General features: G+C 42.9%; 1 protein-coding gene across 1 annotated transcript in view; it reads right to left on the minus strand.

Moving 5' to 3' along the window:
- Positions 1 to 5424: 5424 nt before the first annotated feature.
- Rai2 (retinoic acid induced 2) overlaps positions 5425 to 14675 on the minus strand; it is a 62502-nt gene continuing 53251 nt past the window's right edge. The window contains 1 exon segment of the mRNA NM_001109316.1: positions 5425 to 7800. Coding sequence (NP_001102786.1) covers positions 6187 to 7776 — 1590 coding nt within the window. The 5' untranslated portion in view covers positions 7777 to 7800 and the 3' untranslated portion in view covers positions 5425 to 6186.

Raw genomic sequence — 14675 nt, forward strand, 5'->3', positions numbered from 1 at the left:
GCCAAGCTGAAATTCTGTAAAGTCTGTTTAGGGTAAACCACCTGGACAAGATGATTCCAGAATCCAAGAAATGAGATATGGGAGGAGAACATGCCAAGGCAAGTTCATATGTGTGGAGTCTGAGAAGAAGTGAGAAAATAGTGTAACTATTTTAATTAACCCCACTGGAAATTGAGGGGCTGTTAGCATGCTTGCAACTGACCAAAGACAGAGTGACTATGCAGTTCCAGGAGGCTTTGCTGAAATCCATAATCAGTTCACCATTTCTGTCTGGGGTTATTTTATTAATCTTTTAAATAATAACTTTATTGAGAAATAGTTCACATCCTATACATTTTACCCATTTAAATGTGTACAATTCAAAGATTTTTTTTTTCGGAACTGGGGACCGAACCCAGGGCCTTGCACTTGCTAGGCAAGCGCTCTACCACTGAGCTAAATTCCCAACCCCCAATTCAAAGATTTAAAAAGTATTTTCACCAAGTTGTACAACCATCACCATAATCAACTTCAGACCATTTCAGCACTTACCTGGACTTCTTGACTCTACAAAGTAGCTGGAGGAATTGGGGACGGGGCAAGCTGGATGGTGTTATAAGGTATAAACTCCGAGGAAAGGAGAGAAGGTGGGACTCTTGTATCTAAGAGAAAGAGGCTACAAAACTATCTGGTGCTTAAAGGTCTACAAAAAGGAGGGGGATAGACTTGGCTTTTGTTTCCATTAAAGACAAATCACTGGGCTCCATTACAGCAAAAACAACTCAGGGAAAATAAAACAAACAAACAAACAAACAAACAAAAAACCAAACCTCTTCCTGGCAATGTTTGTGAGTTCTTGTATCACACTATCATTAATAATAAGACCGATGAAAACAGGGTGAGTTTTGAAAAGGGGGCCCTTCTAGGTTCAAGGTGAGAGTAAAAGGATAAGGTTTCCCTTGAGGATTGGCAGAGTCTGTTCTGCTAAGTGGAATTCTCCTGCTGAGCCTTCTTTGCCTCAGAGAAACTACTACAGTGGGCAACAATTCCTTGGCTAGGAAAACAATTATACCAAGTAATAGTTTCCTGTTTAGATCAGCCTCATAGTAGGAACCAGAAAGAAGAAGTGGGACATCAGAGAAAGTAACTCCATACCCATCTTCCTGACTGGTTGAATACATTCATTCAGTAAGGACGTTTTAAGCTTCCACTATGGGTCAGTTATCAGAATGTAGAGCAGTGGTTCTCAGCCTGTAGGTCACAACTCTTTTAGGAGGGTCACATACCATATATCCAGCATATAAGAGATTTACAGATAAGATTGATAAGAAGTAAAAAACATTACAGTTATGAAGTAGCAACGAAAATCATCTTATGGTGGGAAGTGACCACAACATGAGGAACTGTATTTAAGTGTCACAGCATTAGGAAGGCTGCAAACCGCTGCTCTAGAGCAAAAACAGAGGTTCTAGATTGGGGGGTGACTTTATCCTCCAGGGGATGTTTGGCAATGTTTGGAGGAGAGGTCTTTTGTAATATTGTGGGAAGAGGTTAAAAAAAAAAACACTGCTGAATATCCTTTAAGCTGTCCCTCCCCATTCCTCTTACTTCCTCAACAGCAAAGAGACATCAAGCACTGACTGTCAATAGTACTGAGGTCGAGAAACCTTAATAACTCAGTCCCTGTTCCCTAGAACTTCAGTCTGCTCATTGTAGTACTTTTTCATAGTCCTTGAATTATGTCCTAAAGAAAAATCAAGGGATGTATTTGAAGTGACCATAATGAGAACCCCATGATGTTATTAATGTAATAATGATATATTATATTATTAATTGCCTGGGCTAGTAAATCTTAGCTTTGAAACGTATTTAGCGCAAGAAGGACTGTTTCTAGGTGACTTTTACAATCTTCGTCAGTAGAGGGCGTCTAGTTTTATCTGCATGTACCTAAAGAATAGAATTGAGTGAGAAATAGCATACAAGTTAAATTAATATGGTAATCCTCCGTGGTTCAACTCCTGTAAATTGGAATTACTCATAATCTTAGCAGCACATAACTAATATCTCACTTGGTTTAGTAATCCCTGGGTCTATAAACAATGGCAAGTAGATTATTCGCAATGTTTGGGAAGTAATTCTTCCAAATATACACATGCTCTACTCACATCCAATCAACCAATATGTTAATTAAATGATAGATTTATTAGGATGACATCCTAAGGGTTTCCAAGTCACCGTGCTTTGTCTCACTAATGTGGGAAGTCAGTTATTTGACCTGGTGGAAGTGAGTGTTGTGGAAAACTGCAGTTTTCATTTAATGAGGAGCAAAGTCTGCCAGAATGACCTCTAACACTTTTTCCCTGCTGTTAAAGTTTTCAGCTTAGCAGCTTTTAAGTGTGGCTTTTAGAGGCTTGGCATCTACGCCCTTCAGCTTGAAGTCTCCCTTTAACTACTGTGCCAAGTGCTCTGAGCATTCCAGTTAGCTGGAATGGTCTCGAAAATGATTGAAAAAGAATCTGTAATTCAGAATCATCACTAATTCATACTGGGTTTTGCCCCAAAGAGTCCAAATTCCTGTGGGTTCATTGGGTTTAAGACCCAATATTTAAGAATAACCCAAAGTACATATTTTTGAGTTGTTGATGCTTAAAAACTGAAAGCAGAAAACTCTTCCGAGCCTCAATTTCCTCTCTTGTAAAATGAAGTCTAAATCATTTCCTGCTGTTCTATTAATTGTGCGGTTTATGAAGATAATGAGGACACTGACGTGCTCTCTCCTGTCTCCTTCCCTTACGTCCATCTTTCTTTTCCTCCCCTTTCTGGCCCGCTCCCCATCTTCGTTTTGGAGTTCTTTGCACCGCAGACTTTTCTTTTCATACTTAAATTGTGATACTTTTGCCTGTATATTTTAACAAAACCTTTTGAGCACAGTTTCGAACTTTTCTATTTATTGGCCAAGACTTCCCCCGGGTGAGATAGTAAGTGTAACTCGATCAAATCGTAATCCCTCGCCCTCCCTTCCTTTAGATAAATGACACTTTGCTCTACAAGGGGATTTCTGACCCCAAATATGGACCTTTGTGATCTTCTTTTAAAAAAATATCCGTTCTGAACTGAAGCCAACTGAAGCCTTCCTTACAAGTCTTAGCAAATATCAACATTCTCAAGGACTAATCATGGTTTTTTTTTTACAAACCACAAAAGCCCCCAAAACTAAAAATCTGAACTTTCTGCTAGTTGGTCCAAAATATTTGTGAGAAGAGATGGAAAATGAAGTCAGCGGGGAAAACTGATGGAAATCTTTCACGGCTGAACCCTGAAAGCAGGTTACCTGGATACAGGAGTCAGGAGTGCACACATAACACTGACAGTACAGCTAAACTGAGCAGAAAAAAATGATGTGGCTGGAGAGTTTGCTGCTGTCCTACTTGGTGAGCCCCATGGGGATCATATTTCTCTGACAAGGAACCAGAATTCCAGGCTGCTAACCCTAAAGGCTGATGTGAAAATTTGCAAACTTCTGGCTTGGAAGGGATGTTGAATTAAATCACTGGGCTTACTCTGGCCACAACAATGGGCCCTGCTCATTTTCCTGATTCCCTGGCCAGTAGGTAACAAAATGTACTGGGTTCCAGTTTCCACTAAAGGATGGGAAGAGAAAAGAAGTAAAGAGTGTCTCTACGTTAGTAGCACAGCACAATAAATGTTCTGTGCACAGATCTCAATTGGCAAGCCTTCCAATGCTACCACAATACGCACAAAGCACCCATAATAATAACACACTTCTCTCACCTTCGCTCAATCCTGAGAAATGTATAGCCGGGAACACATACCTATTGTGGCTCAGTTGGGAAAAGCCTGTTCCAGAATCTTATCAGGGCTCCCATTGCCTCAACACCTACGGATGGAGTTGCCCTTCCTCACCAAAGCCAAGCTTTCATCTGAAGACAGAGGGAATTCCCTTACAACCAACAGACATTTGTGGTTTGAGGTCTTAAGGTAATTGTAGTTTCCAAATGCCTTCCTTTCTACTTGTATGTCTATCGATTTAAGGACTTGCTTCTAACAGCTGCAAATTGCAGGCTTTCTTCCTTGAATCTAGATAAAGGAAGGGTTCAAATCTGTTGTGAGTCCAAATCTCCTGGCTGGCAGTAGGTACCCCAAGCCTAGAGGAAAAACGAGAGCGAGCAAATAGACGACACTAGTCCCTGTACATTCTTCCATTTGATTTAAAACTATTATGCATACTGTGCTTAGAAAACATGGCCAGAAATTCACACTGGGAAGAAGAACAGGGGCTGGGGAGGGTAGCTGTACCCTGGAGATCCTGAAAAGATGGCATCTGGCTGATGTAGAATGAGACTAGCCAGTCAGTTGAGAAACAGCTATTTGGTCAAACTTTGGGGAAAAAAAAGAAATGTGAATAGCACAGAAAAAAAATGCAGGGAAAAGGAAAATCCATGCTGGTTGTATGATACAGGACCAGCTAAAACTGTAACCCAATCCACAGAGGGACTGGTAATAAAAGAACAGTCTTACAACTGTTTTTCCTCCTGTTCATGTTCGCAGTAACAGCTGGATACATACTAATTGCAAGAAGTGAAAGAAAGAGCTTTAAGTTTGAAAGCAGGCATGCTCTAATCAGTCTCTCGCCAGCACAGTTTCAGACACAAGTGCGATGTGCCACCTAGCAGGCCTATTTTAGACACTTGCTCACAGTTCCTCATTTGTGTGGGTGGCTTTATGCTGTCTCGGAAGAGCAACACACTGCTCTCTCCTTTCAAGTGTATTGCTTCCATCCATCAAGAAGCGGCTTAGCTAGGGCTTCTCAGTCTCAGCATGGTTGTCATTGTGGCTCAGGCCATTCTTTGTTAGGGGTGGGGCTAGCTTGTGCTTTTTTGCATCATAAGATGTTCAGCAGTAGCAGTGTCCCTAGTTTACCTCCTAGATGATGATAGAAAGCCCCTCCCCCAGTTGTGACAGCCCAAATCATCCTTAAGCATTGCCAGACATTGCCAGATGTCCCCTGGTTGGGGTGGGGGCGGGGCAGGGAGGCAACACACAATCACCCTCATTTGAGAACCACTAAGCTAATCTAACAAAGACTGACTTTCTTGTGGTCTAAATTAATATGAAGTTGACTTTCCCCTGGCTCTGAGTGGCCTGCAACAGCACTTGACTCACAAGATTTTTCAAACCATTAAGAACAATGTTCTTATTGCCTTGCCAAAGGGCAGCCATTCCCAGCTATGCTCTGAGGTCCAGGGAGAGAAGCAGGGTACTTTTACTTTGTTATTTTATTCATTCATTTATCCTGCATTGAATCACAGGCTTGCCTTTAGTTTACCACCCTCTCACCTCAACCTCCAGTCTACAGGCAATGGCCACTATGCCAAGCACAGGCACTGTTTTTATTCTTTTACACTCATTTGTGGGTTTTTTTTTAGCATGGAGAAGTCCAAGAAAAAAAAAAAAAACTAAACACAGTCAAGAACTGAGTGACCTGAGAGAGGCCTTGAGTACTTGAGACTCACATTTCTGCCCCCTCCCTGGGCCTTTGCCACATTGAGATAAAAGCAGCAGCAGCAGCAGCAGCAGCAGCAGCAGCAGCAGCAGCAGCAGCAGCAGCAGCAGCAGCAGCAGCAACCCAACCAAGGCCCAGAGGGAAAAGTGATTTGTTAGAGACCATACATACCCTGAATCCTCCTCCTCTGAGGCGCAAGGCAGTATTTCCCAACATGCCTGAAGAGCTTAGGTCTCTAAATAGTAATAAATTAGAGCTCTTTACAAGCAAAAGTGTAGGCCAACCACGCCAGTTGAGAAATGTAAATTTTACAAATGACAGAATACTGCAACCAATTAGTGCAAACAAACATTTATTGTGAAATAGTCATCCTACCCTTTATTAGGTATTACATCATCAAAGCACTTTGTGGCAATGAAAATAGCTCTCACCCCTCTGATTCACCCAATATTCCATTAAAGCTGCAAAAAAATGTGCAATCTGCTTGAAAAATAGGTTGCTCTTATTTACTCATTTGTGAAAAGTCAAAAATTAAAAAAGAAAATGATACTAGCTAATTTGCCTTTCTGCTCCCACCTATGCCCCAAAATAATTAACAAAGATAATTTGTTTTAGATGCCTTTAAAAAAAAACAATGCACCTTTCCCCACATCATAATCATAAAAATGTTTTAAAGCCCTTATTTACTTTCTTGGGAAAAAGGTGGCCAGCCGTTGTTTTTTAATTGGGAGCATGTGTATTTCCTGGGAGTTCACTTTCTTTAACTTTATGCTCCGATTTTTGATGGGTTTCCTAAGAGGCTCGGTGTTTCCCAGGGACTCGTCTTCTTGGCTGTTGATGTCATAACCCTGAAGCACAGAGTCTTCTCTTTTGAAGGAGAAGTTTTTGGTGGATACCCCTGAGAGGCCTTTAATCTTGCCACAGAAGATGGCAGGCACAGCGTCTTCAACTGACACAATGACCTTGGCTGCCTGAGACTCACTTACGATCTCAATGTTATTTTCAGGCTTTAACTCACTGCCAGGGTGGATGGGCTGGCTGACCATCTCGGTGCCATTGCTGCTGCTGCTGTGACTATCCATCATGGCTGAGGCCTCACGAGACTTGGCCGGGGCAAAGGGCATTTCCATGCCACTGGGACGTTTCTCCAGCAGGGTGTGACCCTGAATATCTGCTGACCCACTGGTGTTATACAATGTCTCTGGAGGAACCTCAGCTTTTCGGTGGGCTGCCAAAGACAGATCCAGGGCCGCGTCCTCTTGAAAGACTGGGGGGCTTGCTTCCCCAGCCTTGAGCCAGGGCACTGACTTCATGGACAGATCCAGGGCCTCATTCTCACCCCCCATCTTGATAACTGTGTGGCGGCTGAGCTGGAAATACTCCTTTGGCTGGAGGATGTCTAAGGGCTTCAGTTCATCCTTTTCCAGAGTGGTCTGAGTACCTTTAAAGGAGTGCAGGCCGAAGGAAGATGGTGGCTTGGGGAAACTGGGGCTGAACTTAGATTCAGAACTCTGAGGCACTGGGACAGGGATGGGAATGGGCACTGGAACTGGCAAGGGGACAATCACGGGATAGGGCACCAAGAGGGTAGCTGGTGGGACTAGGGGAGACAAGGGGGAGCTAAAGGGCTGGGGAGGCACTGGAGCATAGCCAGGAGGAGGCTGGCAGGGTGGAGGGCCCAAAGAGCCTTGGGTGGGGAATAAATTCTGGAGCACAGCTTCAAAAGGCAACGTAGGCTCCTGTGGTTGACTTGGAATCCTCAGGTCCAGGAGCTGAGGTTGGGCCTCAGAGTCCTCAGCCCCCTGGAAGAGATTGTTGTGGATAGCATTGGAGGAGCACGGGGCCTCCTGAGGCAGGACTAGAGGGGAGTTGAGATGCTGGAAAACATGCTGTTCCAACACCACCGGTAACTGCACGGGGCCTTGTGTCGTCATAACGTAGGTAGCATTGCCGTTGGGGTTGAGTTCTGGCGCAGAGCTTCCCTCCACCTGCATGTGAATGGGCATCACCACTGGGCTTTCCCCAAGGCACAGGGGCTGCAGCACGGTGGCTGCTACCTTCAGAGCCATGCCACTCTGTGACTCAGCTGGGGGGTTCAGAATTGATGGGGCAGGCACGGTCACCAGGGCCTTCTTTACCAGGTCAGTGGAGTTGATGTTCCAGGCCTCGGTAGTTATCAGCTGGGCCATGCCGTTCTCCAGTCTGTTATTAGCCAAAGTGGGAGGGGAATCAGTCATGTCCATTGAAAGGTTCTGGGACTGCAGGTCATCCATCACTTGGCTCCGGTGCCACGTGGCCTGCAACACAGAACACATGATATGAATCTTTCTTAAGAGACTATTTATAACTGCATTACGAGATCTCTCCAGTCTCAAAATAGTTTCCATAGCTTAGTTAACTGGGCAGCACAACCCAGCTCTATGTATACATATGCATTATAGATATTTCCTAATATACACGAACACACCCATTTGATCAGCTGTGCTTATAAAGACCCAAGTTAACAAGCGATTAAGTTATAAACACACATGATGTAATCTCTAAATAACCAAGTGATGCTAAACAGGCTATTTTGAAGCCTAATACTCAGCTTATATCTTCAGCCTTCAACAAAAACAAAGTTTCATTCCACGCTGCTCTGTCAGACCGTTAAGAAATGCAGATATTTAATCCAGTTCAAATCTGAAAACACAACAAACGTACTTTCCCGTGAGGAAAAATAAAACCTTGTCACATCGGAATATTCTATGACTGTGGAAAGAGACATTTAAACTCTGTGTAGTTGTCATTATGGAATTTGAAAAGTATGGGAAATTTCAGAAAATATTTCAAAAGCTCTGTAGCAATAATTCTCCAAAGAGATGTGGAGATTTAAAGAGTAGTATGCTTACCCACTCTCTCCTTCTAGCCAATCAAATTTCCTTTCCTCTGATAATAGGAAACTCTACTCTTCAGAGAAAAGGGAAGATGGAATGATTTGTATGAATGGTCTTTGAGCCCATGAACCTCACCTGTCCATGTTTCTGAACTGTGGCCTCTACCAACATGTAGTTACCAAGAGAAAGGAGTACTGATGAGCCTAGATCTAGGGGCAATGAAATATTTGTTGGAAACAAAAATTCTCAAAGGTGAAAGACATTGTCTTCATGTCTTAGATACCTCCTGAACACTGATGGTCACTTTCTAAGGGGGCAAATGAACCCAGAGAGGATGCTTCCTGGAGGAGGCAGGGCTGCAGCTGTGGTATGGCTCTCCATGGAAACGCGTCCATATTTAGCCTTGTTGCCATGGAGAAAGCAGGCACCATGTCTAACTCAGGGATCTGTGAAGCCCTGGAGTGTGGTTGGGCTTGATAATAATTCAATAATCCTCCATTTCACTTGAAAAGCCTGAGGCAAGACAGGCCCTCGACCTCACCTGTGTAGACTTTAGTCGTGTGGTCATCATATCTTTATCCTCTCACCAACAAACTGTGATTACAACCTCTCAAACGAAAGAGAGCAGTGACCCAGCACATCACGGGGTTAGAAATAGTTTTTCTATAGAAATGCAGCATTAACAAATGAACAATTCCATGACATTTTCAAGCCATCAGAATGTGTCAAATACACAAAATAAGGAATTGCTTTGAGGAAGGAGGGGGTGAGGAAAGTGACGGATGCTGCCCAAACATCTCTGTGGAGTGTAACTGATGTGTCATTGGCACGACACATTGCAGTAATTCCAAGGGAGGACTCTAGAGCCCGTGTCCCTGTGGGCAACATGCCCTCTGGAAACTACAAGTTAACCCAGTATATTGGCAAGAAATCTCCTTCGGACAATTGGGAAGCAGCCTGCTTTTAGAAAGGCTGAAGGCACTTACCCTAACCAAAGGCTTTATTCCTTCCTGAGAAGACTGGCCCTTATTTCAGCCTCAGAAAACCTCAGACAGCCAAAACTCACATGTATATATATTCATTCACTCATGTGACCTATTTATTTTGTAAATGCCTACTATATTCTGAGGACTAGAGTTTAAGCTGTGAGAGATAAGACTCCTATTTTCATGGAGATTATTGTCTAGTGAAGCTTTATGTCCTCCATCAGACAAGACTATAGCACGAACAAGGGGAAGAACAGAAGAGGTAACAAAAACAGGAGAAATATTTGGGGCACAGGCACACAGTACTGTGGAGGCTCCATGAATCTAAGATTCTTTTCCCACAACTTGTCCCTCACAGTGGCTGGATCTCCCATGAAAGGATGAGGAAAAGATGAAGAGAATCTTAGGTGGGACCAATAAGTACAAAGACAGAAAGTATAGAGAAGTCACACATCCAAGACCAAACAGAAATCAAGACATGTCTCAGGGACATCTTTGAATGTTATGTACTTCTTCACAATGACTGTGTCTATTTGCACCTTCAGAAGTGGTAGTCTCCCTCCCTGAGTTCTTCCCTCTTTTACCTTTCCTTCATCCACTCCCAAAGGAAAAAGACAACTTTTTTAGATACCCCTTCACCTGTTACTTGTACATATCCTCAGTTCAATTGGTAGCCCTCACTGTTTCTGGGAAACCTCCCTTGCTCCTACAGATTGGCCTTGATCTAGGCCTGCTACCTCTTCCATGACCCTTCTGATTAACACAAGAAGAGAGGATTTCACCAGAGTAGGATATGATCCCAATAGGCCTGCTATCTTCTCCAACATCGTCCTGATCAGGATGTGACAAGCGAAACTTTTGATGCCTCCAAACAGGTCTCTACTTTTTCCACAGATAGCAAGATATGAAGCAATTGCACATTTGCTTTGTTCCACTCAATATATGACTTGTTCAGTCCTTGGAATGAACTTTGCAGAGGACTAATAGTATGCCCATATGGTCAACAGGGAAATTAATTCCACCAGTGAAGTCAGATAAGTAGCTTAAGGGTACATTGGGACTAGAATTAGAATTCCAGGCCAGTCTAAGGTATGCCCCCTGTATATTGATTTCTGGCAAGAATAATCTCTATAGCCTCCCCTTCAATGTGGAGTACATGGTGTATCTGAGGATGACTGCAGAAATTCAAAGTAGAAGCCAGATATTTCCCAACAAATTCATGAAGCTGTCATCAGACTAGTTTCTTCATTGGGTTTGTGCTTAGCTTCTTCTCACTGGAGTTTCTGTTCTTTGGGAGTGAGCCTGAATTGGCTATGGTGCTGTTACTAGAGGACTGATAGCAGGGTATCTCTCAGCCTACAACCCAGTAGCCACCTGTCCTCAGGTCACAGAAGTGACAGAGAAACTGGCAGGTCCATTTCTGGGGTCTGATTTATTTCTGGAAACAGATATGACAAGATAAATGGCATGCAGACCTTGTCACATCGCGGGTGGAGGAAAAAAAATACAAAGTCTTCCTTCCACTTCCCTGACCATTAGAGCTCTCAGCCAAAGATTGCCTGGGTATAACTCCATCTGCTTCTCTGAAGAGCCATTGGCCAGCCTAGACAGGCTGTTTCTTCCACTTTATCGCTACTAGGTATAACACTGTTCTCAAGGATATCCAGGTTAAGAAAATACAAAGACCTTCTATCATATACCTTTCAACCTTCTAGAAAGGCTCTTTCTCTCTCCTGCTTGTGCCTCCTCCCCTTATTCAACATGCCAACTGACACCCTTCTACAGCTCTGGGTCAGCAGGGACAAGGTGTGAGTGAGAAAGTGTGATACCTCAGGAACTGCTGCTGCAGGAACTGGTATTAGGAGCTCTGGTTATGCACAGAGAATAAATATAGCAGCTTACAAAGAGCTTACAAAGTGTTCAAGGGTTCAAAGGGCAAGTCCTTGTCCATAAGGATGAGGCCAGTGGTTGTTAACGGCATTGAAGAAGACAAACAAAGCCCCATCCTGCCCACTCAGTCAAGCTGCACTGGAGTCACTTCAGTGCAGGCTGAATGTGAGTTCCGGCTTCTTCAAATCAAAAACCACCACAGAAGCCACCAACTTAAACTCAAGCAGAGTGGTCAGGGATTCCCTCCGAGGTAGCAGGGAATGTTTTCTCATGTTTGGATTTTGTAAAACTTCATTTTCAAATGGGTTTAAATGAAATCACCAACCATTTTGCCTATGCCCATTATCACTGTGGGAGGCAGAAGGAGAGAAATAAAGAAGACAAACACATGGGGTGGAGGAGAGAAGGGGGAGCATTAAACTGGGCATTTTTCTAGCCCAGTGGTTTTCAACCTTCCTAATGCAGTAGCCCTTTAATACAGTTGTGGTGACCCCCAACCATAAAACAATTTTTGTTGCTACTTTATAACTGTAATTTTTTGACTTATGAATCTCAGTGTAAATATCATATATTCAAGATACCTAATATGTGACCTCTGTGGAAGGGTCATTTGACTTCAAGGGTGTCGTAACCCACAGATTGAGAATCTTTACTTTAGTATATTCCAGATCCTTCTGACGAGTGAGGAGATTGTGACCTAGAGTGGCCAATGCTCACCAACATTGAGGTGTAGAAATTTTGGGGAAGAGTACTAGGTAAGACCATTAGTATCATAGGATAGCATAATGGTGGTTACTGCCTCTACTGTGAGGGACTCCTGATATATTTATTAAAAGATAACGAGAGCAGGGATATGTTCTATAGAGGTGTGGGGGAAGGAGGTGCCTCTGTGCTCCCATGATGAGGCACTCCTTCCTCCTGAGAGACCAGCGACATGAAAGTGTAGTATAGAACAGAGTTTATTCAGGGGCACAGGGAAGGGAGTTAAGAGGATAGTAGGGGCAGAGAAAGGGAGAGAGAGAGAGAGAGAGAGAGAGAGAGAGAGAGAGAGAGAGAGAGAGAGAGAGAAGGAAGAAGAAGAAGAAGAAGAAGAAGAAGAAGAAGAAGAAGAAGAAGAAGAAGAAGAAGAAGAAGAAGAAGAGTAGAGAGCAAGAGAGAACAAGAGAACAAGAGAGCAAGAGAGCAAGGAGCGGGCAAGCAGCCCCTTTTATAGTGTCAGGCATACCCCTGGCTATTGCCAGGTAACTGTGGGGTAGAACTTAGAACGCTAACAACCCCCATGAGACAGTGTATATGTGTAAGTGTTTTGTGGACTAAGGATATGGTGTCATCCTGTGTTTCTCTGTCATAACCAGAAAAAGAAACTGAAAATGACTACTGTCTTTATAAAGAAGTACATATATGACGAAGGCAACCTCAGACACATAGCCTAAGTGACCTGCACTACATGTGCACCCTGGTGGATATTCATACAAGCCATCCTCCTTCTCTAACTCCCTCTTCCACAGCTTTGCACAAGAATCTACTTTAAGCTGCCATACATTTATACAAATGATACTTTTTAAGGAGGCTTCATTTATGGACTAATTTAGAAAACAAACTACTTTAATTACCACTGCTCAGATAATTTAGATCTCTGGATGTTAAAATATGTCTTTTTCCTTATTGTGGTTATTTAGCACTAAGTCCCCCCCCTCTCTCACACACACACACACACACATACACACACACAAGCCTGTGACTATCCCACTACATTTACCCCTAATATCAATATCCTCAGCCACATCCCAACTCATACCATTGAGAGCACCCCTGAAGATCCTGCACAAATTCAAACTAAAGGAACTATGAATTCCAGTGACAAAGTCCCTGACTCTGGCCAAGCCTGATTTCTGAGCCAAGAATTTACAGGGTATACTAGGAGCCCTTTCAGAGGCCCAGATCACCATCTAACTAAGGGTTTGATTGTATTTTGTAAATTAAAAGCATTTTCAGCACAGAAGCTAGTCTAAAGATTTCCATGGGTTGCATGGTGTGAGGAATCAAACACATCTAATCAAAGACTATAGGACTGACTACTTCAATGTGGAGGACAAGTAGGGAGGGATTTATTTCATAGCAACTGGAGCCAAAATTGATTCTCGTTTGAAGGCCCCGCAGAGCCCTTGAGATTACTGAACTGAGGTCACTCAGAAAGTACACTAAGCTTCATGGAAAACAACTGTAATGATCTGCGCTAGTTTGTGGCATATTCTGGACTTATAAGCTTTAGCAAGTTTTACAAGTCCCATCTTTGTGTCTCTGTCCCTGTTTTAGAGAACCAAAGTCTATCATTGCTCCCAGTGATGCTCCCTTCATCATAAAGAGGTTGCAAATGTGATTCATTCTCCTGTCACCAAAATAAGTCTCATCAGGTTTTTTCCCCTTCATTAACACAAGTTTCTTCCCTAAAGCAACCATTCTTTAAATGATTGCCATGTGTCATTTAATGGCGGTGACATATGCTGAGATGCATAGTGTTGGTTAGTTCTGTCACTTGTAAACACAGCCAAGTGTGATTGTATGATAGAATGTGGTTATCATATTACCTGGTGATACAATTTTGTGGACTAACCATTGTACTGCAGTCCATCGTTGATAGGAGAATCGTTACAAGACATATAGCATATGGCTGTAAATCCTGGAAGTTTCCTAAGAAATATTCTCCAAGTGGTAAAATAGTCTTAGTTTATATGGAGCAAGTACCAGCTATCAATTATATCTGGTCAGCAGGACTGTCTACATCTTTGTTGAAAGTGAAGTCTTTGGAACAGCTACAACAGCATTACTCACAAGTTTGTTTGAAATGCAGAATCTTAAGCCACAACCCAGATTCTCTGAATCATAATCTGCATGTGAACAAGATCCTTGGGTTGGAGGTGGGGGGACTGGAGAGATGGTTCAGTGGTTAAGAGCACTGACTGTTCTGTCAGAGGACCTGAGTTCAATTCCCAGCGACCACAAGGCAGCTCACAACTGTCTGTAACTTTACTTCCAGGGGATCTGACACAGACAGACATACATGCAGGCAGAACACTAATGCACACGAAGTGAAAATATATAAAGATCCTTGGGTGATCTATGTGCATATTAAGGTTTGAAAAACACTGTCTTATTATTGGATCTCAAACATTGGATCTGTATATTGGAATTGCCTGGGATCTCTCAAAAAAAAAAAACGCAATGCCTGTCTCATTCCCAAGACAGATTCAACATTTTGGAGTTACAGCTTGGGTCTGGAGTACATAAAATTCACCAGGTAATTCTAATATGCAGTCAAATTTGTAACCCTTAACTTAAAGCTAGAAAACTAGACAGCTAGCAAGCTGCCTTTTGTAGTGGCTGATTTTGCTTTTTATGTCACAGAAAACACTGAAGCCA

This window comes from Rattus norvegicus, chromosome X (genome assembly GCF_021556685.1).
Source record: "Rattus norvegicus strain SHRSP/BbbUtx chromosome X, alternate assembly SHRSP_T2T, whole genome shotgun sequence".
In the NCBI taxonomy this organism is placed as follows: Eukaryota; Metazoa; Chordata; class Mammalia; order Rodentia; family Muridae; genus Rattus; species Rattus norvegicus.